General features: G+C 39.1%; 3 protein-coding genes across 5 annotated transcripts in view; all 3 read right to left on the bottom strand.

Moving 5' to 3' along the window:
* Positions 1-1,564: 1,564 nt before the first annotated feature.
* Positions 1,565-8,290, bottom strand: LOC140359171 (cell surface glycoprotein CD200 receptor 1-A). Its single transcript, XM_072444034.1, has 5 exons — positions 7,998-8,290; positions 7,221-7,502; positions 7,041-7,137; positions 1,997-2,027; positions 1,565-1,904 (listed from the first exon to the last, which is right to left on the bottom strand). Exons 1-5 carry the CDS (start codon positions 8,191-8,193, stop codon positions 1,815-1,817), a joined length of 696 nt encoding a protein of 231 aa, XP_072300135.1. The 5' UTR covers positions 8,194-8,290; the 3' UTR covers positions 1,565-1,814.
* Positions 8,291-12,201: 3,911 nt separating this feature from the next.
* On the bottom strand, positions 12,202-19,153 carry slc15a1a (solute carrier family 15 member 1a). The gene is made up of 23 exons (XM_072444629.1): positions 19,074-19,153; positions 18,719-18,753; positions 18,474-18,561; positions 18,256-18,397; positions 18,065-18,184; positions 17,892-17,991; positions 17,459-17,549; positions 17,036-17,119; positions 16,877-16,959; positions 16,710-16,796; positions 16,544-16,633; positions 16,428-16,472; positions 16,305-16,337; positions 16,127-16,215; positions 15,956-16,037; positions 15,150-15,269; positions 14,457-14,594; positions 14,331-14,377; positions 14,057-14,164; positions 13,866-13,977; positions 13,650-13,787; positions 13,317-13,424; positions 12,202-12,435 (listed from the first exon to the last, which is right to left on the bottom strand). Exons 1-23 carry the CDS (start codon positions 19,078-19,080, stop codon positions 12,202-12,204), a joined length of 2,181 nt encoding a protein of 726 aa, XP_072300730.1. The 5' UTR covers positions 19,081-19,153.
* A 129-nt stretch (positions 19,154-19,282) lies between these two features.
* Positions 19,283-25,304, bottom strand: part of LOC140359607 (dedicator of cytokinesis protein 9-like) — a 58,922-nt gene continuing 52,900 nt past the window's right edge. For 2 of the 3 annotated variants that reach the window (XM_072444628.1, XM_072444626.1), the window contains exons 39-54: positions 25,166-25,281; positions 24,958-25,095; positions 24,697-24,879; positions 24,512-24,625; positions 24,220-24,435; positions 24,087-24,144; positions 23,889-23,995; positions 23,633-23,755; positions 23,440-23,553; positions 22,908-22,937; positions 22,409-22,555; positions 22,128-22,338; positions 21,279-21,469; positions 21,111-21,211; positions 20,901-21,039; positions 19,283-20,156 (exon numbers count right to left, since the gene is read on the bottom strand). In XM_072444628.1, the coding sequence (XP_072300729.1) occupies positions 20,031-20,156; positions 20,901-21,039; positions 21,111-21,211; positions 21,279-21,469; positions 22,128-22,338; positions 22,409-22,555; positions 22,908-22,937; positions 23,440-23,553; positions 23,633-23,755; positions 23,889-23,995; positions 24,087-24,144; positions 24,220-24,435; positions 24,512-24,625; positions 24,697-24,879; positions 24,958-25,095; positions 25,166-25,281 (2,114 nt within the window). In that variant the 3' untranslated portion in view covers positions 19,283-20,030. The remainder of the gene's footprint in view (positions 20,157-20,900; positions 21,040-21,110; positions 21,212-21,278; positions 21,470-22,127; positions 22,339-22,408; positions 22,556-22,907; positions 22,938-23,439; positions 23,554-23,632; positions 23,756-23,888; positions 23,996-24,086; positions 24,145-24,219; positions 24,436-24,511; positions 24,626-24,696; positions 24,880-24,957; positions 25,096-25,165; positions 25,282-25,304) is intronic. The other variant, XM_072444627.1, reaches the window with a different exon arrangement.

Raw genomic sequence — 25,304 nt, 5'->3', positions numbered from 1 at the left:
TGCTGGACACTCTGACCCGCTGAACACTCCTGACCTGCTGAACACTCTGACCTGCTGAACACTCCTGACCCGCTGGACACTCTGACCTGCTGGACACTCCTGACCCGCTGGACACTCCTGACCCGCTGGACACTCTGACCCGCTGGACACTCTGACCTGCTGGACACTCCTGACCCGCTGGACACTCCTGACCCGCTGGACACTCTGACCCGCTGGACACTCTGACCCGCTGAACACTCCTGACCTGCTGAACACTCCTGACCCGCTGGACACTCCTGACCCGCTGGACACTCCTGACCCGCTGAACACTCTGACCTGCTGGACACTCTGACCTGCTGGACACTCCTGACCTGCTGGACACTCCTGACCCGCTGGACACTCTGACCCGCTGAACACTCTGACCTGCTGGACACTCTGACCTGCTGGACACTCCTGACCCGCTGGACACTCCTGACCCGCTGAACACTCTGACCTGCTGGTAGTTTTCCTCGCAGAGAAGGAGGGTCTAAGTACAAAGAATACTCTGGGACTATTATCCTTTTGCTTATTCCTGTGAACGGTTCATTTGCTTCTCTATTTTGGAGCAATGACTATTTCATTGTCTGATTTTCTACTTTTTAACAATTTTGGAAAACCCTGCGATGGAACTGTTGTTGTGATTTTGAGCTTTACAAAAATGTTTGGTCCTTTAGGGTCCAATTTTTTTAAATATGAAGTTATGGGTCTGTCGTCCTGGGTCTCGTCTCGTGGCTCCATGTAAGAGCAGAATTATACCAATAGGGGGCAATGTTGTCTTTTGGTTTCCACAAAACACTTAATTACACTTTTTATAATTATGATTTAATTGAAAAAAATAAACCCTTTTTTTCTCCAAGATGGACATTAGATAAAACACAAAATGAACAAAGTTAAAGACAATTGCAATCTAAAGTGCATGTGTTCAGATTCCTGTTATAACATTTTGAGCACTTTTCCATTTTTTTATATGGATTTTTTTGTTTTCATGGCAAAAGTCCTAATTATTGATCCTTCTGAAACCCATTAGGGATGCCATTGTTTGGGACTCGTAGTGGGTCGTAAGGCACTGGTTGTGACATACAATTATGACACTGTATTTACAATATCATTTTGTTTTACCATTTGTATTTTTCATTGAAACTGTAGATTTAGCCTACTCAGGTTTAGGCATGTAATAATGAACAGATGTAAATACACAACATTTAGCTCAAAGCTTGAAAAGTTTGGAATCTCTGCTTTAGACTACTAATATGTCTAATACATAGTTAACATAATTCAATCAAATATTTTGTAAAAACCTCTTTTTTTCCCTAGTTTGACCATGTTTGTGAAGTTTGTTGTTCCTTCTTGAAATGTTTTATTCCTGTAATTCTCTACTTTCCCCCCAGAATTCTTCACCCATGCCCTCTAACCATGATAAATGGGAAAAGACTTCAACCAAATAAAGTAACAATTATAGAAAAACATTAACACCTTTCATAGACTTTAGACTTCTGTGGTTTGACTGTTAGAATTATTTATGAAAATAGTGTTTTTTTTATTTCCATCATTAGCAGTTTTACAATTTTAAATTAGTCTCAATACAACATAAATAACACATATTTATGACAATCTGAAAACATATTTTTAAATTAAAATATTAATATTACAAAGACAATTACGAGCATGTAAAGTGTCATATACATGTTTTCCACTGCTCAAAAGTCAAAGTGTGAGTAACTCATGCAGTTGTTCCACTGAGCCATTATGTGAGTTAAAAGAAACGTTGCTGTGATTCTGGCACAAGTGAGAAAACGTTACGCAAACATTTCTCTAGATGAATTATATATCGTGTTCACACGTTGAACGTAGCACGCGTACGGTTCGACCTCCTCCACATAGTCCATCTGAAACAAAAGTGAAACAAAGAAATAATAAGTCCATTTCAAAACCTAAATTAGTGCTTCTAAATACTTCAGTACAACAGTGAGCTACTCACTGGTGGAGGTTTTGAGGATGTTTGTTTCATTCTGGAAAAAAATAGAAATACATTGAAAATTTGTATTGGCTTGATTTATAAAACAAAAAGAAGAATCAATACAAATTAAAGCCGCAAGCGGCATCCAACGGCCCTCGCGGGCCGCCGGCCTTCCGACTCTGCGCTTTCGACTTGATAAAGATGGCGCCCTTATTGTGTGTTGAATAAAAAAAGAACTTGACAGACGGCGACACATTGGACATGGCCAATCCAGTGCAAGTGAACACAAGTGTCAGTCAAATTTGCTGCGCCGCCGCACAGAGACCGTAGCACTTGGAATAAAAATATGGATAACTTTTGATGCCCCGCTTGTGTAGATGATTTTCCCCAAATATGAGCTTGATCGAGCTATTGCCCACAGAGGAGTTCATTAAAGTGTGAAGCGTAAATGTGAACATTTCAGAGATTTCGCTGTTTTCCCATTTCTGACATATTTTTGCGGGTCCGCCACACAGAGACCGTAGCACTTAGAATCAAAATATGGATAAGTTTTGATGCCCCGCTTGTGTAGATGATATTCTCCAAATATGAACTTGATCGGACAATCGCCCTAGGAGGAGTTCGTTAAAGTGTGAAGCGTAAAAATGTGGTGATTTGAGCAATTCTATGATTTTCCCATAACGATAACATGGGATGTTTCTGTCATCGCTACGGTTACGCCGTACAAAATATGACTTTGGCTCTCATACTTTTATGATCAGGATGGCAAATTAGAATTTTGTTCAAAATATCATGTCATTTGGAAAAACTCTATTGTTTATAGGCCACTCTGAAGGCCAAATAGTCAGAATTCTGGGAAACGTTTGCGGCTCGGTCGCACAGAGACCGTAAAAGCTATCCTTAAAATTTGGATAACTTTAGATGCCCCACTTGTCTAGAGGACGTACACCGATTTTGAGGTCGGTGGGCAAAACGCACTAGGAGGACTTCGTTAAAGTGTAAAACATAAAAATGTGGATATTCGAGAGATTTAGCGGTTTTCCCATAGGGATAACATGGGAGGTTTATGTCATCGCTACGACTACGCCGTAAAAATTAAGGCATTTGTCTGATTGGCTTTTTTGATCGCGACGCCAAAATAGAATTTTGGGTAAAGTTTAGAAAATTTTGGTAAAACTAATTTTTGACCTTCAATGTTAATTTAAAGGTCACTCTGTAGGGGGCGCTATCGCGCCCATTTCAATTTTGTCATCATAAACTGGTCCAAACTAGAAAGTTGAACAACTGATTCAAATTTGGTCCTAATCGGACTTGTTTTGATCAAATGGGAACAATTTTTAGATCTGCAATATCCCAAAATAAGTTGTCCAACTTTGCGGCTGCGCCGCACACAGACCGTAAAAGGTATCTCAAAAAATTGGATAACCTTAGATGCCCCACTTGTCCAGAGGACGTCCGCCGATTTTGAAGTCGGTGGGCAAAACGCCCTAGGAGGAGTTCGTCAAAGTTTGACGTGAACAAAATGGCTAACACAGCGTGTTTTCATTTTCAAAGGAAGATGGCGGGCATAGGGTAATTCTGGGGGCGTGGCCACAATAATATTTGTTTTTTGTCCTCACAAGAGGAATGCGTGTTCCGAATTTCGTAGCTCTACGACAAAGTTGACCTCGGGGCGTCTCCCATAGGCGCAATGTATTTTGACTTTTGTCGGTGGCGCTGTCGCGCCATTTTTTACCGAAAAAAAAAATGGCCCAGAAAAAACAAAATTTTTCGCCGATTTTGAATTTTGGGTAAAGTTTGGTGAGTTTTTGAGCATGTTCAGGGGGTCAAATTAGAGCTCAAAAAGAAGAAGAACAAGAAAAATAATAAAAATTAAAGCCGCAAGCGGCATCCAACGGCCCTCGCGGGCCGCCGGCCTTCCGACTCTGCACTTTCGACTTGATAAAGATGGCGCCCTTATTGTGTGTTGAATTAAAAAAGAACTTGACAGACGGCGACACATTGGACATGGCCAATCCAGTGCAAATGAACACAAGTGTCAGTCAAATTTGCTGCGCCGCCGCACAGAGACCGTAGCACTTAGAATCAAAATATGGATACGTTTTGACGCCCCGCTTGTGTAGATGATATTCTCCAAATATGAACTTGATCGGACAATCGCCCTAGGAGGAGTTCGTTAAAGTGTGAAGCGTAAAAATGTGGTGATTTGAGCGATTCTACGATTTTCCCATAAGGATAACATGGGATGTTTCTGTCATGGCTACGGTTACGCCGTACAAAATATGACTTTGGCTCTCATACTTGTATGATCAGGATGGCAAATTAGAATTTTGTTCAAAATATCATGTCATTTGGAAAAACTCTATTGTTTATAGGCCACTCTGAAGGCCAAATAGTCAGAATTCTGGGAAACGTTTGCGGCTCCGTCGCACAGAGACCGTAAAAGCTATCCTTAAAATTTGGATAACTTTAGATGCCCCACTTGTCTAGAGGACGTACACCGATTTTGAGGTCGGTGGGCAAAACGCACTAGGAGGAGTTCGTTGAAGTGTAAAACAGAAAAATGTGGATATTCGAGAGATTTAGCGGTTTTCCCATAGGGATAACATGGGAGGTTTATGTCAACGCTACGACTACGCCGTAAAAATTAAGGCATTTGTCTGTTTGGCTTTTTTGATCGGGACGCCAAAATAGAATTTTGGGTAAAGTTTAGAAAATTTTGGTAAAACTAATTTTTGACCTTCAATGTTAATTTAAAGGTCACTCTGTAGGGGGCGCTATCGCGCCCATTTCAATTTTGTCATAATAAACTGGTCCAAACTAGAAAGTTGAACAACTGATTCAAATTTGGTCCTAATCGGACTTGTTTTGATCAAATGGGAACAATTTTTAGATCTGCAATATCCCAAAATAAGTTGTCCAACTTTGCGGCTGCGCCGCACACAGACCGTAAAAGGTATCTCAAAAAATTGGATAACTTTAGATGCCCCACTTGTCCAGAGGATGTCCGCCGATTTTGAAGTCGGTGGGCAAAACGCCCTAGGAGGAGTTCGTCAAAGTTTGACGTGAACAAAATGGCTAACACAGCGTGTTTTCATTTTCAAAGGAAGATGGCGGCCATAGGGTAAGTCTGGGGGCGTGGCCACAATAATATTTTTTTTTTGTCTTCAAGAGAGGAATGCGTGTCCCGAATTTCGTAGCTTTACGCCAAAGTTGACCTCGGGGCGTCTCCCATAGGCGCAATGTATTTTGACTTTTGTCGGTGGGGCTGTCGCGCCATTTTTTAACGAAAAAAAAAATGGCCCAGATAAAATCTAATTTTTCGCCGATTCTGAATTTTGGGCAAAGTTTGGTGAGTTTTTGAGCATGTTCAGGGGGTCAAATTAGAGCTCAAAAAGCAGAAGAACAAGAAAAATAAAAATAAAAATAATAATATTTTTAGCAAAAACAATATAGCCGTTTCCACTATAACAACAAATTATACATCGTTTGAAAGCTCTAAGCCTTCCCCATGCCGTCATGGGGTGGAATCATCATTACGAGCGCTTACGCGCTCGTCACTCCCTATTCCGTCGGGATGCCACGCCCACTCCCCATAGACTTCCATTGATTTGAGCAGATACAAGCATGGCCCAAGCCTGCGGCATGGATTTTCGCGTACGGGACGATGCCAGGAGGGTTTTTGGAGGAATGCAGCGCTTCGCGCTGCTGTTGTCAAGAATGAGTGAATGGGCTACGCCCATTCACTCATTCTTGACTATTTCTGTCATAGCAGGAGTAAGTATGCATGATCCATGCCTTCGGCATGGGCTAGTTCACTGTACTTGCCAGGGGCGACGGGGTACCAAACGTTGCAACTGTCTGACCAAACATGCGGGCTGCGCCCGCATGTTTGGTTAAACAGTTGCAACGCTGCCTTCGGCAGCGTTGCGAGAGCAATAGGCCCTCCGCCCTGCTGGGGCTCGGGCCTAATAAAAATAATAATATTTTTAACAAAAACAATATAGCCGTTTCCACTATAACAACAAATTATACATCGTTTGAAAGCTCTAAGCCTTCCCCATGCCGCCATGGGGTGGAATCATCATTACGAGCGCTTACGCGCTCGTCACTCCCCATTCCGTCGGGATGCCCCGCCCACTCCCCATAGACTTCCATTGATTTGAGCAGATACAAGCATGGCCCATGCCTGCGGCATGGATTCTCGCGTACAGGACGATGCCAGGAGGGTTTTTGGAGGAATACAGCGCTTTGCGCTGCTGTTATTTCTGTCATAGCAGGAGTAAGTATGCATGATCCTAGGGCTAGTTCACTGTACTTGCCAGGGGCGACGGGGCACCAAACATGCGGGCTGCGCCCGCATGTTTGGTCAGACAGTTGCAACGCTGCCTTCGGCAGCGTTGCGGGAGCAATAGGCCCTCCGCCCTGCTGGGGCTCGGGCCTAATAACATTGGACTTTTATCAAATTGTATGATTGAATTATAAGGCTTCAGGGCTTTATTTGACAGGACAGTGTAGCATGAAACCAGAATGCGACGGGGGAATGACATGCAGCAAATTATCAAGAACTTGAACTTTAAACTCATAACGCTGTGGCCTGCCCCACACTCCAGCACATGTGCTGTCCACTCAGACACGAGCGGAACGACTTACTCCATAAATGTGACAATAGACAAATTCACAGGACATTGGGTCAAATGGGTGAATTACATTATCATATTTTACTTTTCTGCTTCTTTTTCTGTTTTTGTCTTTTTTATTGTTATTATTATTATTAAGAAAAATAACAATAACACATATTAAATAAGTAAAAAATATGAATAAAAAAAAGTTATTGATGAACCAACAATCAACAGATTTAACTATCCAAAAGAAGAAGGACCGTTGCAATGGCAATTGGCAATTTTACATTTTAAAACGAAATGTACTATTTTTTGAAAGGGAAAAAGTTTGAATGAACTAACTTCAGCCTGCAGTTCATGCCGGGCTTGACAGTGCCACAAAATTTAGATTTTTTTTAAAAAATCTAAAGTAATTCATGTGCATTGGACTCGTGGTGACTTACCTTAAATGTATTACTTTTTTAATCCCAAAAATGAGCATTGCCAGGCAGAAAAGCACACTGATGACAATAGTTGTATAGATCACAGGCCAGTTTTGACCTGCACAGACAAAGAAAAAAGACAAATCTTGAGATTTACATTGATATTGATGATGTTTGGGAAAGGTTTTATTTCATGCTTACTTATCCTCTGGCTGTTGTTGGTGTTTTGCACCAGGACGACTCGGGGCTGGTCCCAGTATGGATGTGTGATGTTACAGGACATGTTTTGTGCCTCCTCAGGCGTGTTGATTTCCACAGTGCTCGTCACAGTGATGAGGCCGTCTGACTCCGTCGTTGTCTTCATGGTGTGGTTACTGGTGAGGGACCAGTAGATGCTGGCTGCAGGACTGGCCCTCTCGGCTTTACACACCGCCACCATCTTGTCCCCGCTCGGCTCAAGCCTCAACGAGATGTTTGGTGGAGCTGAAATACAAACATAATGTTACTCCAATCCCATAATATGGGATTAGAATAGAAAATAGAAGGTAAACAAAGAAATGAGCTACACAACAAATGGAATACTGTCATTGTGTCCTCGGGCAAGACACTCAACCTACTTGGCCCCAGTGTCTGTGTACACTGCTGTGTGAATGTGTGAGTGAATGTGTGAGTGGTTCCTTGATGTAAAGCCATTTGAGAGCCTTGAAGTTAGAAAAGTGCTGTAGAAATGTGGCCATTTACCATTTTACCAGTCTAATCAAGACATAAAACACATTTAAATTGATCTGAATTAATTATGTTAAGTTATGTTCTCCCTCAATAATTGATATAAGAATTTCATTTTGGTTAATTTTTGTGTTGACCAGGAGAACTTTGAGATAAAGCCGCTCCTATTCAAGATTGTCGGGCGCTCAGAGAAGACATCTTACCACACAATGCAACGACATTGCCCTCTTTCATTTGTTCAGATGTATTTACCTATGATATTGATGTGGTATAGAATGTTTTCGGCCCCTCCGGTGTAGGGAGTCTCACACGAGTAGTTGCCCACATCGCTGTAGGTGAAGTTGGGGATGTGGAGGAGGGTCCGGTGCTCTGTGTTGTTTCTCAAGACCTTGTGGTCCTGACACGTGTCCTTATAATCACCCTCAATGCTACAGCGAATTTCACACATGTCTTTGTCTTTTAGATTTAACTTCCAAATAACATACAAAATACTATTATCTGTCCATGTAACATCTCCACAGCTGAGGCGAGCGTCCTCCCCGAGTCTGAAGGATGAGGACTTCACCACTGAAACAACAGACAGTATTAGTTTGTGTGTCACATGACAGACATTATTCATGTTAGAGGCTCTCTTAAGTTCTTGTATTTATGAATACATTCTTTATAAATATTAGCGCTTATCAAGAAGTGTGTTTTCCCAAAGGCAACTAGGATTCATGGAGAAGTTTAAAACTGTATGGCCAGGACATTGAAATCATCATTTAGGGTCAAACTATAATTCCACATTAAAGCTCTAATTCCACCTATGGCAAATATTCATTATGTAAAGGTAAAAAGAGTCAAATGTGGACAACATGTGAATGTCTAAACATTTAACTATAGCCTGTTAACTGAGCATCACAAATAAACAAGTGGTGTTAATGAACAAAGAATACAGTGCACTTTGACAGATAAATCAAATGTATTTTACCAGAGCTTCGATCAGCCAAAGCAGAAGCATTGTTATTCTCTGTGGTTTGGTTTTTGCCTGGAGAGATCAACGTTAGTGAGTGTTAAACAAACAAGAAGAGGAAACACATTAAAGATGATTATTTTGAGTTAGTGGGTTAGAGTTAGAGTTAGAGAATCACTTTAAATTACATTAATACATAACTGTAAATCGTTTTGACCCAGAATGTTTTGTAGATTTATCCGTGGTTTCCCATGCAGAGGCAGCAACATCTGTGTGTTTACTCTGGTAAAGTACCTTACCCACCACTGCACCTCCATTTCCATTCACTCACTACTTTCCAATTTCAATTATGATTAATCAAAGCACAAATCTCTGACTCCTCTACCTCATTGTTATATAATAATATACAATAATCACAACAATAGTTTCACAAACCTCTTTCCAGACCAAACGTCTCTGACACCAGGACGACGAGCGCAACATGAAGAAGCATTATGTCCACGTCTCTCTGTGAAAACATCTAAAACACCGTCTCATTTCACCAATTCTTCAGTCAGACCTTGTCCACCGTCAGTCCTCAGTGTGAATGACGTGTCCTCGTCTGTGCCTGTGTCATTTTCTCTCTTGTCTCTCTTGTTCCTGTCTCCCTCGACACGTCTTTCCACACAAACATCTGCCTCTCGCTCCCACTCGCATGACGTTATCAACAAGTTTCCTATGCCACAGGTCACATGATGAGCACCAAGTCTTCTTCTGCACACATGCTCGCCATTTCACCCACAGGTCACGGCGCAGGAGATACAGACAGAAATATAATAAAGCAATGGACTGAAAATCATATTTGCTTCAGTACAGTCTGGTTTTGTATGAGAATAATCACATTTCTTTGTTATTCTTTGTATAATTGTGTGTGTTTTTTTTATATTCACTTAAAATACTGTTGTTATGAACTTAAATCACGTCTGCTAAAACTGACACTTCAAGTTTACCGATTTATAAAACATAATATAATCTCTGTTGTCTAGAAATCAATGTGATGTCTTTTTTAATTTCTCCTTTTTCTAAAATGCCATGTTATTGCGCAGGATGTGTGCAAGTCATATTTGCTGAACAACCCCAAATATGCAGAAGTCGTCAGTTGTGGTAAAGAGCTGATGATAAGAACATTATTTTCCACAGTTTTTAACGGTCTTTCAGATGTTGATCAGTTCACAGTTTAGAACATCGCACATTGGTAGCATCGTGTGGTTAACAGGCGGCATGCACAATAATGGGCCTGTGGTTTGGAGGTCGCTGCTGACACGATTTAACACAAGCCTACTTATGGCAAGATTTATACTTGCACCATATACTTTCTATTAGTCTGAGTGACAATTCAAATTGAAATTGAAACATTCTTTGAGATTGAAGAGTTTATTTACACCTCCAGAATAATGTTTTGGTCCAGTTCCTCTTTCTGGACTAAAATTACACTTCTTTTTGAGCATAAGTCTTTGGGAAGTTCAGCTGACTCTAAGCTGGCATATGATTTTCAAGTTGCAACATCAAGTAACGCTCAGTCAGCTGCATTTCTAGTTAAAACGCCAACATTAACATTACCATAAAACATGAACCAAGACTTAATGATGAAACATTCATCCATCTTCTGCCGCTTAATGATGAAACAGTTAATTAAAAATCATTTCGGTTTTGTAAATACAGTATATATTAAAAGCTTAACCCTGACTCTGAAATGACTTAGTTATAAAGCCTGAATCATTCTTAATAAACTATTGAACTAAATGAATTAAGTTGTTTTTCATGCGTTATTAAGGCTAATTAAGGTGTAGTTATTGTAAAGTGTTACAGAAGAATGTATTGTGTTTAAACCGTTTCTCTGTGAGGCTTGCTCTGTTTCCCTTTGATAAAGCGCACTTCCTGTTTGTGTTGTTACTCAAACTTAGAAGAATGCAAGAGTTGTTGAATGTTTTTTTCAGGTTCATTTTAGATATTTAAATCTAAAAGTTTAAAAACAGAAGCAAATGTTCATTGGGAATAAGTGTCATTGATTAACCTGGATATTAATGCACAGGTGGATGTGTGTGTTAAACAGCAGGTAAATGTATGTGAATTATTTATCATGGAACAAACGATGCTACTATTTGTCTCTGATATTCTACTTGCAGAATTTAATCAAAGACCCTTGGACGCTCATATACTGTATAACAGGGCTTTTCTACATAAGACCAGGGACCAAATGAGGCCCCCCAAAGCTATTTAATTCCGCCCACGACTCATCAAAAAATAATAACAATATCAGTTTAGTCCAAGTCCAAATTCTGGTTCAGTCCTGGATGGGCAATTTTGCAAAGCATTTTGAATGTTATGTGTTTGGTTTCTCACAAAAATCGAGTCTATCAGCAGTTATTTTATTTTAATAACTCAATTTGTCTGATACAGTGTTGGGGATATTTTGTGCGACCCAAAATGTAGTTACAGTAGTGGAGTGTTGTGTACCAGAGGCCCTGAGGCCTTGGCCCGCAGGAAAATCAGGGTGAATAGCCACGGAGTATTCTAATTTTTAACCTTTTTTATGTTGCATCTTAACACCGGAACAAGTTCATATGTTCTCAAATTTTGTTCAATGACAATGGCAATAAACCTTTGTCTGATTCTGTGCAATGTCAACAGAAATCTTAAACTCCCTTTTGCTGATGTTGACGTGCGAAAAAAATCAAACGTTCACATTTATATTTTTAGACCAAGAGAAGCTTGAGCACAACCGAAACTGAGCACAACATCCTATTTTAGTTTGAATCCCTTTCTTCTTCTTCTACTACTATAATATTTATGAAGAGCGCAAGTACCTTTCCTAAACCAGTATCAGTTTCCATCAGCTTCTTACAGATTTGACACCAACACAGAACAAATAGGTCATAAATGTAAATTGTATAGAATACTTTACATATTACTCATGCTAAAAAGACAAAGCAACAATTTCCATTCAGTGGATCACCATTTAGTTTTCTCTTTATGACATAAAAAGTAAAATGAAAATAAAAATCAAATGTTTGAAAAGTTGGATTGCGTTCAGAGAGCACATAGTAAAGACTGAAATACAAAGTGATAAACCATTAGATGTATTTCCGAACACGTTTGTACAAGTCTATATATTTCGACAAAAACACAGGATGTTTTGTTCTTTGCAAAGGACGTGTGATTTACCGGTATCTAAACATTTGCAGTCTTAGTGATTTTATAATTCCACTGCAACTGCAAAAAGCGCTCACCGGCAAGAGCATTACTGAATGTGTTTTCACAGTTTTGCAAATGAAGTACACCAAACTACTTTATTAGATAAGGTAATACACAGATGAGTATTTTCTGTTCACTTCACATATAATGCAATAAAACAACAATGACGGCGAATGACTCAAATTACTTTTACAACTCAGACAATTCACTTAAATATTATTTTCAAAAAGTCAAATACAAAAGGGTAAAATAAAAAAGCACTCCCGGTATTTACATTTTGGTTTGTGACGTGTCATCTTGTTTTTTCACCATTTCGATTTCGGACGCCCCGGAGAGCTTTCTGGGTTTGTCTTCATCTTCGTCCTCATCCTCGTCATGTTTGGCTTTATCTGTGAACTGGGCCTCGATCTCTGTCGGGTCGATGTAGGTGTAGAAATGAGCCATGATGGAGAAGATGAAGCACACGGCCACGAGGAGCGAGGCGAACAAGACGTACTCTGTCCACTGGGAGAAGCAGAACATGTCGTTACAGCAAACCACCTTTACTCATGTGAGATTATATTCCTCTGCATGGATACAAAAAGTAGATTTGTTCTCATAGTTTTACCGTTTAAAACTCCCACACGCAACAAAAAAAAATACCATGTACCAAAAAATGTGCTGTGTTTCCATATAAAGGCTTATAGTTTATACAGATATTATCGGCTCCAAATTGCCCAAAAATAACCTGGAGAAAGTTTGTATTTATCATCTGTTATTTTTAGTGTTATTTTGAGAAAAGGGCAAACGTCACACTCTTCTTCTAGAAAGAGAAAGTGTCTCTTGTACTTAATATAACTAGAGAAGTAAAAAGAAGTTTACTTTTCAGAGTCAAAAAACTAAAATATGTGTAATTCCCCTTAAAAAATGATTATATAAAATGTGATGGCTGCATTACATAAATAATGGTATTTTCAATACTTTATCTCAAGTGTGAATCAGAAAAACCTTGACCCTGTTTCACACTTGTGCACGGAGAGATAATGTGTGTTTTTATGTGTGAAGTCAATGGGATGTAAAATGGCTTTCAGAGTCTAGACTGTGGATTTTAATTTTTTCATGATATTTTGAATTTATAAATACATTTTTATGAAGGAATATCTTTGCCAGAAAATATTACCCTCGCACAAGAAATCCCCAAATTGAAGCAAGAAATCCAAATCCAATTCAAAAACCAGAAAACGCTGCCAGGATCATAACACAACTTGGACAATAATAATTAAAGAAACGATTAACACTTTTCAGTACATTCAAAAGTGATCAGGTAAACTAGCCCTAATAACATGGAAACTACACTTTATTTAACTAAAGCATCAAAACTAAATTCAGTATTAAAAAGTTTGTACCTGTTTCGGAAGTTTTGCAAGTTCAGCCACAATCAGCACAATAAAGTTGCCGATAGCAACAGTGAGTAACCAGCCGGCTTGGAGCACGGCCTTCATGTTGCTTGGTGCCTATGGAAACAAACCTGAGCGTCATTTCAATCACTAAAGTTTCACTGTGTAACTGTTCTGATTCAGGCTCAGCCACAAGGAGATATCGCTATATTTTACAACAATAATAACACCTGTAATTGAATAAATGCAACATATATACATTTCAGGCAAAGCGATTAAGTGCATCTTTATGGTGTCATGGTGTCTTTTGTATGTAGTATCATTTTAGTGTTAATGGTTTACCTGTGAGTAAGAGAACTCCAGTCCAGTGACAGAGAACATGACCTCTCCGGCTGTGATGAAGAAATACTGTGGAATCTGCAGGGCCATGTGGACAGTGTTTGGTTTGATGCTCTCCACCTCAGTAATCTCATCTCCACACTTAAACAAACACAATTACCAGTTTAAAAGGGCAGTATAAAGCGTGATACACTGTGTTAGCGCGTGGAGTTGTCCTACATTTGCCGTGAAAGTGAAAGAACTCGGGATGAAGTACGTGTACGAGCTCCCAAAGCCAAATTCCCTCTCCACGTCACAAGAGGCAAAAGGCGAGCGAATGGTAAATGTTTTCCTGGATTTAAACGGAGTGGAAACCATAAGCAAAGCTGAGGTAAAAGATTTGCTTTAGTAGAATTGTGTAAAATACATACTTTCCATTCTTTAACAGGGTGTAGTTGCTGGCTAAAAATGGCTCAATTATTCCAAACTCTGCTTCAGCCGTTGAAATGTTTATTGGAACATTTAGCCCATTGACAAACCTGATGAATAAAAAATTGAATGACAGGAATTAGATTTAAAAAATACATTTGCAGCAGTGGTAGAAAAAGTGTTTGATTATGCAAAAAACAGACGTCCACTGTAAATCTTTCCTTACACAGATTTTCTTACACACAGATTTTTTTGCACAAATGTAAAAGAACTTACTGAATCCCATTAGCACCTTTTTGGGGTTTAGAGATTAAATCATCTGTCTGAGAATAGATTAAAAAACAACAACATGACCATATGACTCGGGCCAGCACTCCCACTTCTGTAAAAGACCTGACTCACCAGTTCCCACGCATTTGACAGAATTGCAGGAATGAGAAGAGTTTGACGATGGCCCATTGTCAAGTTAATCTTCTTGTAAAGAGTTCCTATAGAGACGTCAGTGCTGTTTGTATCAAAAGTGTAAAACTTAGGACTGGCCTAAAAAATAAAATGTCAAGTGAGTCATTTTGGTCGTAAAGTGCCCATAACAGGCTGGAATATACTCCCCTTACTAAAACATAAAGATATTTCAGGTTTAACTAAACATGTTACAAATGTTGTCCTAGTTTTGCATTTTCTTTTAGGTTTATAATTTGACTTCCTGGTTGTAAATCATTGCATCACACTGGGAAATTCCCTTAATAACCACAGTGTGTAGACTGGGCCAAAACTCCTCTAATGTAGGCTTCATTCAAATTCAAGTACATGAGAACACCTTTATGTTCCTGACTAATGTTCAATGGGGCCAAAAAGTGTTGTAAACTGTGGCAAACTATTGAGTCTTTCCCAGTATGATTATTGTCAACAATATATGTTATTCTCTTTTCTACTTCCTGTCATGTTAAACAACTGTTTTTACTTTTCTCTACAAAATGGCTGAGAAGTGTAAAACTATCTATATTTACAGGTATTATCACATCAAATAAAGTAAGTAAAGTCACCTGCACTTTATGACACTTTATGACACTTTTAACACAAAATGAGATGGCCCACCTGGTTTGGTGGAAGTTGCACTGGGACGTACTCTGCTAACTGAACACTGACTGCGCTCGGGGCCATGTTTAACAGTCTGAGTTGGCTCTGCGAGGCTGTTGGAAACGTGGGCAGTGTTTTCTGAAATATAATGAGAAATGTACAGAACACTGTTGATTTCTTATTTCTTCTCTCCATGAGGGTCAATTTGAAGACAAATCAGCACCATTGTCAGACAAATTCACAATTCCAAATTATATATTCCATCTCTCATAAACAGGAAGCTGAAATCCATGAATAGAACATGTTTGTAATGTAAAGTACATGATCACCTGACCATTTCCTAAAACATATTATGTGAAAGAGACAACAGATGAGGGATGACTTACATTTTAAAATAGAAAGACGTCAAAACACTTTTTGTTAACAATTAATGGAGTAAAACTATGGAACAAACTTGCAGATCAAGCCAAGTCCAAACATGAAACAATTCAAAAGAAAACACAAGAAAATAATAGGTATTACAAATGATCCCAATGTAATGAAACCTAAGTTACTTTCTTGAGGCAGCAACTAATTACATTTAAAACAAATATTTATTTACTTTTTGTTGTAAATAAAATATAGTGTAGTGGAATATTTGGAATGTTTTGATGGCATCAAAATGATAGGAATTAGTTTAGAAATGCATCTAAAAGTCTCTCTCTCTCATTCACTGCCAAAATGAGCACATTCTCCTGCAGATCATCTGTAACTTTCATGATTCTTTTTGGACTCTAAGCTGCAGTATAAGAAGTAGAATATCCTCTGTGTATTCTGGTACTTACATCAATCTGGATTTGGACCACGGCTGCACAGACAAAAGCAATCGCTGCTAGAAACATGCCCACTGTCATTCTCTTCAAGGGTCTGAAATAACACAGATTATTCCAAACAACTTCAATTCAATATCTAGAATAATGTAACTATATAATGTGTAGGGAAGTTTTTTGACTTACGTAAAGTTGAAGCCACATTTTTTAATCAAGGGATAAATTATATTATCCATGATTGGAACCAGAGTCAGGATCAAAATTGGATTAAATGTCTACAAAAGCCATTTTATTTTAGATTACTTTTTGAAATTACATTTCAAAATCTGAAAGCAGAAGTTGTATGGAATTGATTTAATGTTACCTGCATCTGATCAGGCTGGACAATGAACCCCCCCTATATAAAAAGAACAACATAGATCAAATAATGATCAAATATTGTTTTCATTTAGAGTACATTAGTTTCTGGTTTGGAGCAGTAACATACAAAGTTTCCGTTCAGGGTGGTGGCTTGCAGCGTCCATCTTGAACCCTTAAAAAAAGTGGGTCACATTACATTTTGTGGGCTGGATCAGTCATGGTAGTAAAGAGTAGTAACTGTACCTTTTGGTCGAACAAGGTCCAGAACATGGGCAGTGGCAGGTACAGGAACAGAACCTTCAGCACTATTTTGATTTGAGCTATCAAAAGTTTCTGTGTAAAATAAAATGCTTTTTAGTCATTTTACAACAAATATTTATTTGATAGGAATATAGACTTGAACACTTACATCATATTTTTCCTCTGCCCAGTCCATCCAGTGCTGTCTCTTTGGAAATTGCTTGCTTCTGTGTCTGAAACGATTCTTCACAGCAAACTAGAAAGAAAAACATTCTTATGCAGAAAATGCAAAACAAATTTGGAGACAATAATGATATAATATTCTTTGAGACGTACCGTAATACACTTGGACACATCCAGCATGATATTGCCCTGTGGCTTTGCTTTGTAGTACATGGGACTACCCACAATGAACACAACTAAATGTGACAAAAATGTCTTAAAAATCACACCTCATATTAATGTCTTGTATTTGAGAGTTAGAAAGAGACGTACCGAGGGCCACCACCATGAGAGCGGCAGGGACACCAAAGGCCAGAGGATAACACTCCATCTTTGTGTGGATGCCACACTGCTGAGCTGCAAATATGATGTGAATATGTTTATTCAGGCAAATTCAGTGAAAGAGAAATAGACGATCTAAACAAAATATGTCAAAAACCACATAATATCAAAGACTGTTAATAAGTATTCGCACAGAGATCCCCGTTGTATTACAATGACCGGGCAAATGTTCTTTTCCTCTGTATCTACCTCTGTATCTACCTGCGTTGCAACAATAAAATTTCCCCATGTGTGGACAATAAAAGATTATCTTATCTTATCTTATCTTATCATTTACGCGTTCTTCTTGCTTTGTTGTGATCAGTACAGCCATATTTCCCATTTTGATTGTTTTAATAGACTTTGGTTTTCTACCTCTGAGGATGGGAGTAATGATGGTGGACAGCAGACTCCCTCCATTAATGCACAGGTAGAAGACAGAGAAGAATGTTCTTCTTTGTTTTTCCTGTAAATAAAAATACAAAAACACTTCAAGCAACATTTAATTGGGATTTTCCCTTTTCATTCAAGTGGAGTTTTATAATATAACAATAGCACATGTGCTCTACGTGATGTATATGAATGTGAAAGGGACATTAATGGTGAAAGAAACAGCTTCAAAGTATGTGTAGAATAATATTATATTTTATGCATGCCCTTTTGTATATATTTTGCTACTATTATTATTCATTGTTGTATGTTGCACCTTAATGCCAAAGCAAGTTCCCAGTGTGTGAAATCTTTATACTGACAAAGGCAATAAACTCTGATTCTGATTCTAAAAGCCTGAGCACAGAACAGTCATCACCTGATGGTTGGAGAACTGGTCTCCTCCGAAAGCAGCAACACAGGGTTTGATTCCACCAGTGCCCAGAGCAATCAGGAAGAGGCCCACCATGGACAACACCCTGAGGAGGCATTTGCAGAGCTTTACTAAAGCAGTGGATGATGAATGAAAGAGTTTATGGTGTAGTTACGCACACGTGAAAGGTCATGTTGTCTGGAGTCCCGTTTCTGTCCTGGTCAGTGATGTCATGAACTGCACTGATGGCCATTGCGACTTGACCCAAAGCGTACACAATGGACAGGTATATGATAGTCCTGAAGAGAGAGAGATTAACTCAAGTAGTACATGTTTCCTTCATGATATTTGACATGTTTCTTTAACTCACTTAAACTTTCCTAGCCATGAATCTGCCACGATGGCCCCCAGGATTGGGGTCAAGTAACAAAGGGCCACAAAGACGTGATAAATGGAGGTTGCAAAATCATCGTCCCAATTCAAGAAGTACTTGAAGTACAGCACAAGTACAGCTGGTTGTACACAGACATTTTGTTTTAATATAATGATTACAGACAGATATGTGTGTTTAAACTAGTTTAGTCTCACCTCGCATGCCATAGTAAGAAAACCTTTCACAGAACTCATTAACAACTATGAAGAAAATGCTGAGGGGGTAACCACACATGACGGGACCCTGATGGACAACACAATACAATGTTATGCTTTATCTTGATCAGTTTGACAGCAATGCTCCTGTTTAAATATCAATCATGGATGCAATTGAATTGCACTTGAATTATTGATTTATGACACGTATTGCATAATATGGAATAAAAAATGTAATCTATTACCTTGCCCCTCTTTTCCTTCTTGAGCTCTTCTTTTTCTTTGTCCAATAGAAAAATAAAAAACAGTTAGCCGTATAAATACTTTATTTTTAGACTTTAAATCTCAGTCTAACGGAAAAAGTGTAAAAGAAAGAAAAGTGCTAAATAAAAGTGTGACCATTTACAACCTCAACTTCCTTTAAAGTGCTATACAAATCTTATCATGAATTATGGCCAATTTAAACTAATGACATAATTTCTGACACATTTATTCTGTCTTCAGTACAAGTCATTTTTTCACCATGAATGCTAAACAGTAAATCTAGACGTGAGGATATTTGGAATATGTGATCATATACAAATCTTTTTATAAACTCACCTGTCATGATGGCGGTTGTTTCTCTGGACTGTCCCAGACCCTCAGCTGCTCTCAGAGGCAACAGTTGCTTATTAGCCCTTGATCTGAACCCACTGCTGACTATGCATCTTTTTATGATGGGAGGGAACAGAAGATATGGACTGATACCTAACACACATCATAAAGACACATTTCCAATATCTCAATAAATGACAAACAAAAGACAAGTGAATTTACAATTTGCATATTTTATTTAAACAAAAAGCCAGAGTAAACATTTCTGTTTACAGCAGAATGTTGACAACTGTGATAAATAAAACGTTTTAAAAAACACATTATGCCCAAAATATAAAACATATATAAACAATTAAGTTAACACTAAAAATGGTAAAAGCTTCATAGTACTTCCGCAGTAGGTGTACTTTGGATTCACACCTCTTTGCTTTGGCGTGAAGGTGAACATGTTTTCTTTACAGTGTATGGGCCCCAGCACATTTTGCAAATATTGCACACAGTCCTTTGTATATACATAAATAAACATTATACTTCTGGTATGCAATGGCTTTAAACATATACTGTATTATACAATTTTCTCTGTTCTAAGACTCGATGTGATTAAAACAACTAAAAGGGGCAACAATGTGGTAAAAAAAAAAAACTATAGAGATTGTAAACAGAGAGCAGATAATTGTCAATAAATTGTTTTTTAAAAAAGTATACTGTACATATTCAACAAAAATGTCAACAGTAAAATCCACAAATGTGATGTGACGACATGCATAGCTGAAAGGAGAGTCTGCAGACACAATGTGAAGGTGAAGTCCATCCACTCTTCAGATCTGACCCGAGCTCAGTTTCCTGTTCAGCGCTCTCATTTACGGCCACGTTAGCCGAGTCCGTGGTTTTCTACGACTCCCGTGAGCGGCGTAGCTCGGCTTTGACTCGAATAGCCGGCCCAGTGGCGCTGTGGTCCCGGCGTCACACCACAGAGGAGGAGCTGGGGATGCCCTGGATGGAGGCGCTGGTCGGCGTTCCACTGATGGCGTTAAAGATTTGGAGTGAATCTGGCAGGACGCTCTTCATGCCGTCTTCCACTGGACTGATCTGAGGGAAGAAAGACGATTAAAAAACAAACAAAAAGGCATAAGAAGTGATTCTGATGCTGAAATTGTTTAATGATTTGTATTCAAGTATAAATATAAGTTAGCCAATCAGTTTTTTCTTTGAAGAGCGCACCGAGGCAGACTCCCGTTTCTCAAGAGATTTTGTCCCAATTGAATCTTCAGGACCAACAATCGTCTTTCAGCAAAGATAGTGTTAACCAGCACCATAACGCTGCCCCACGTTATATACACAACAAACCCAACAAATTGTTTCATTGCATCAGAGTCAAACATGGAACACTGCCTTTGAAAACATATACTGTATTATATATGTTTACTCATTTACACACAGCAGAAGTACGTACATTCATGCTCGGATACGCACATGCAAAACCCCAAAACATTGTGGATGTGAAAAGCAAAAAGAGGAGTTTTTCAAGATATAAAATGTGCTATTGAAATGTGGATGTTCTCTGGCCATGTGCAAACCTCTAATGACTGTAAATATGTTTAGATAATGGTAAAATTAATAAATAATCCACATGTTTTTATCTGGTTGGACAAACACCAAAATCATGTATTTTCACTGCAAACATGTCCAACTTTACCATCCAATCTGCTCATGTCAGCACAGGGGAGAAAAAAACAAGTTATCACATGACCAAGGGTGTGCGTCCCGTCATGTGACGTTCTTCCTTCTGTAGATCATATTACAGACATGATTTCTTCCCAACAAAGCACTTACTTGCTCATGCATGATGACAGACAGTTCTCGTGCCAAGTCCCTGTAGTTGGCCTTCATCTCGTCGTGGTACTCGTGCTGGTCCTCTTTGATTAATCGCTCATTAATGCCCAAACCCTGACCGCACGCCTCCACAAAATGCCTGCACAAACCAACGATGTCAACACAAAGGAAAATTGCCAAAATAACCCAGGAATCTTGATGAGACCTCACCTGAAGACCTCTTTGAGCTGCTTGACCTTGTTATCTGGATATTTCTTGGCACAGGAATCGTCTAGAAAAGCTCGAGCATATGCAAGCGGCCCTGCATTCACCTAAAGACAAAAAATATGATCAAATCTATACTATTATTCGCAGTATTTCAGGGTGTGATTTATGCACCTGGACGCTGATGCTGCCCTGGAGCTTGAGCTGTAAGCGGATCATGTCCACTTCACTGGACGAGCAGAGCTGCTTTATCTCGGCCACTTTCTTACTCATCTCATCTATGGCCACTTCAATAGGGCTCAAGTCTGTGTGGTGCTGGTACATGATGGCAATACGCTTCTTTACATATGGGAAGCAATGTGTGGCTGAGGAGGGAAGCAGACAATTAGTTGAGTACTTTTGTTATAAGGTAGTGTGGCATTAAGTGTAAAACGAAAAACAGTCTATAAAGATAAGAGGTTTGACTTTTGGAACATGAGAATCATAAAGTGATAAAAAAAAAAAAAATGATTAGAAGTGAACCTTGACAAAAAGCTGATACGTTGAGATTCTTATCAAGATTAGTATTGGGCTGATTTTGTTGACTAAGCAGAAAAATCATTTCACTTTTACACTTTAAAGATGCAACATGTAATTTCTGGTGGTGAATCTGCCACCTTCGTGTATCTGGAATGTTCCACAATAAGGCATTAACTGTATCTTTTCGGACGCCACCAGATCAAGTGGTTGTATGTGTGGAGAAGCCTTATTCTTGCACACAGTCAGAATGTATGGTTTTCAAAAAAAAAAAATTGCAATAAAACACCTGTAACTGAATAAATGCAAGATAGATGAGTTGAATGCCATACTGTGGAACATTCGAGGCAATAACATCTACATGGAGACAAGCAAGAGGCGAACACACAAACTTGCATCTCTAAAATGATATGAATACCTTCCTATGCAACACTAAATAACATACAACCACTGATACAAAACAACTGTCCTCATGGTGTTGTGTTGCCTTACACTGCTGCCACTTACTGGTCAGAATAGTCCTGCGTTTGCACTGCTCCTCCACACCACCGTGCCTTTTGCCCGAGATGGTGAAAGGCATCTCGAACACAAATCTGCGGATGTTGTGACTCTTTTCAAAGTCCGTCTTCCTGTCGGCCACCTCCTTCTCGTCCAGGTATGGTGTTACATGTGTCACCTGGATGTATGCGTACTTGGAGTCCAGGTCTTTAGGGTTAATCTACAAAAACACATTGGTATTATTGATATGGTTAAAGGGTTAGAACATTAGTTTAAGCATTAACTCTTACCCTGCCTGAATCCTGAATCATCTTCACATTCTCTTGACCAAATTTGTCAGAGTACAACTTGAGCAGCCTTTGAGATATTTCAGCGAGTGGGGTGAATTTTGGCTCTTTGTAGATGTATTCCTTGCCATCTTCATCCTCAAAAAAGCCCTTGGAAACAGAATAAAAACGTACAATGAATGTAATGGTCAAATAATGATGCACACGGCCAGCACACAAACACATTATCTTATAATTATCTAACTATCATCACAAATACGCCACATCCTGCAGCCCACTGCCTAAACACATAAGAGCCTGAGGGTTCTGTGTGGAAATGAATGTTAAATCCAAATTAGGGGGCCATGCATTGAGCTATTGACAGGCGCATTATGTATCAGCATTTAGGGCTCTATTACAACTACCGGTATAAACTAAAGGGCTTTTTTAGGTATTATTTTATTAGTTAGACAACAATGACCCAATACATCACTGCAGATTAACTGCAACAGCACTGATTTACCTCAACATCTGAATCTGTAAACTGGTAATGCTAAAAGAATGGAAAAATAAATGCAATGTTATTCCTTACTTACAAATATCAATAACACAATTCTAAGTATGCTACAATTGGTATTAGAGCTTTAGTATGTCAAGATAATTGGGAGTAAAACACAACACACGGGGCGAAAACCACATGTTATTCAATTAACAAATAAACTGATAACATTTTTGAACGTTTTAATAAGGCAGAAACGTAAACAAGCCAGCAATATTCTGTGTCAGGAAAGCACCAGATGCTAAAGAATTTCTTATTTCTTATTAAAAAAGTATAGCATTTCAAAGAGTAGCTGGTAAGTGCAGTAAAATCAGCAGCAGAAGCACAAACAAAACCAGCAAGGATCACTGCACCACTTACCGCAGCCTTTAAAGAAGGAAAAAAGTAAATAGGGATGATGAATTATTAACTGATTATTTTAATTATAATTTTAGATGTTACGTGTTATGAAGGTTTCTAAAGTTTACATAAAAAGTCAAACATTGTTGATATTTACCTGACCAAAAAAGGCCACTCTGAAGTATGTTCCCAGGAGCCTCTTCCCAGTGTGCATGACCTCTGTCACTTTACTGTAGGCTCGATGCAGTGTGTCGTACAGATGGGCCAGTTTCTGACCAATATCATAATTGGGAATTGTTAGGATAACAACATTGGAAAAGGACGTGTTGTAAATGGAATAAGAGTTCTACCTCAAAGTCCCTGCGCTTCTCATAAATGGGAATGATGAGTTTGTAAATGTCACAAATGAGCTCGTATCGTTCTGCTTTCCACAGTCCATCAGCACACTCCTCCAACAGCTCCATCAGAACATCCTGAAGGGGGCAGCAGTGAGTCACAATTTTTCAGTGTCATTTGGAGATTTGCTCACTTTTTGCTCACTTTTACGTTTTTGTTGGCTTGCTCTTATCAAACTAAATGAATAAGAATAAAACAATTAAAAAACACCTCATTGAAGTGAACATCCTGCATCCCGACATCTTCCATCATGGCCGCTTCTTCATCAATATTTGGAGTCACAACCCGGAATGCCGAACAACCCTGTTTGAACATGCCTGCAGGGGAAAAGATCACAATTTTATTTATTTATTTAACTGCCTCTCAGTCAAAGTCAAATACAGTATACATAAATAAGAAATGCAATACCTTTTCTTTCTAGGTATTCTGCTACAAGTGCTGCGACATGCACATAGCACATTGCTGCCTGTAAACAAACACAATGACATTGATTAATGTTTCCGAATGGAGCCAAACATTTCCTTGAAGCGATGGCACTTACCTCCGACAGGTCACCGTTCTTCACATGGATGCGAGCCATGCTGTCCAACCAGGTCTTGCGTAGCTCCGGAGTACTGGCATAAGACTTGGCCAGACTGTACTGCAGGTCCACCAGCATCTCTGGGTCTCTCTCATGTTCCTTCATCTGCGCTGTGGCCATCAGAACAGTCCTGATGCGTTTGGTCAAGTCCTTAACGTCGGATGGGAAAGCTGTGTTCTGTTCAGGAGGATAAAAAGATATGAGTATATAAAAGTAAATACGTAAACAATAGAAACAAACATGTGGTTCTGACCTTAATAGTTTTGTCACTGTTGGCACAATTATTGATGATTGACAAAGACTGTTGAAATCGGGTGCTTCCTATTCCAATGACGTCAGCAATCAACTGACTGACAGCAATCACCACCTGTAAATACAATGTCAAATGTTAAAATGTGTTGTTATCATTATTATTTAGCTCAATAAAACAGGTCAAACCTGCAAGTGTGTTCGAACAAAAGACTTGCGACCAGTGTAGTCAAAGTTGCTCTTCATGAGGAAGTACAGCAGATGAGCTGCATCACTGCGTATGGAGCTCAACTTGGAGTTGCAACACTTGAGGATTTCATAGCAGAATGCTGCACACATGTCAGAGCGACCTTCGAAAAATGTGCAGGGAAACTACAAGAGAAATGGACGTGTTAGGCATTAATCTGAAACATCGGATTTGTACACATGATCTGGCATCTTTCTGCATACCTTATAGATAAAGGTGCGCAGGGAGGTAAAGACCTGCTTCAGTGCTGTTTCTGATTGGTTTATCCTCAAAAAACAAAGATGGACTTCAAAAACCTTCTTCATGAGAGGACTGTGGCCATGGTCTGAGCACAGCTGTGTCTGTGGACAGAATATTAAGGTCATAACGGTCTAAAAATCATTAAAATGCAACGTATGTAAGTAGTGCTACCTTGAATCCCATGATGAAGACACTGAGTGTGTCCAGGACAGTGAGGCAGACCTCAGTGGCAATGTTAGCCTCCAGGAGCGACTGGTTTAACACGTCTGCATCTGAGTGACTGTACGCTGCAGGAAAGAGACAGATATAT

Source organism: Eucyclogobius newberryi, unplaced genomic scaffold (assembly GCF_026437365.1).
Source record: "Eucyclogobius newberryi isolate DKJ021-1_F unplaced genomic scaffold, fEucNew1.0.hap1 SCAF_14, whole genome shotgun sequence".
Taxonomy (NCBI): Eukaryota; Metazoa; Chordata; class Actinopteri; order Gobiiformes; family Gobiidae; genus Eucyclogobius; species Eucyclogobius newberryi.
This window is presented reverse-complemented; position numbering and strand designations above follow the sequence as displayed.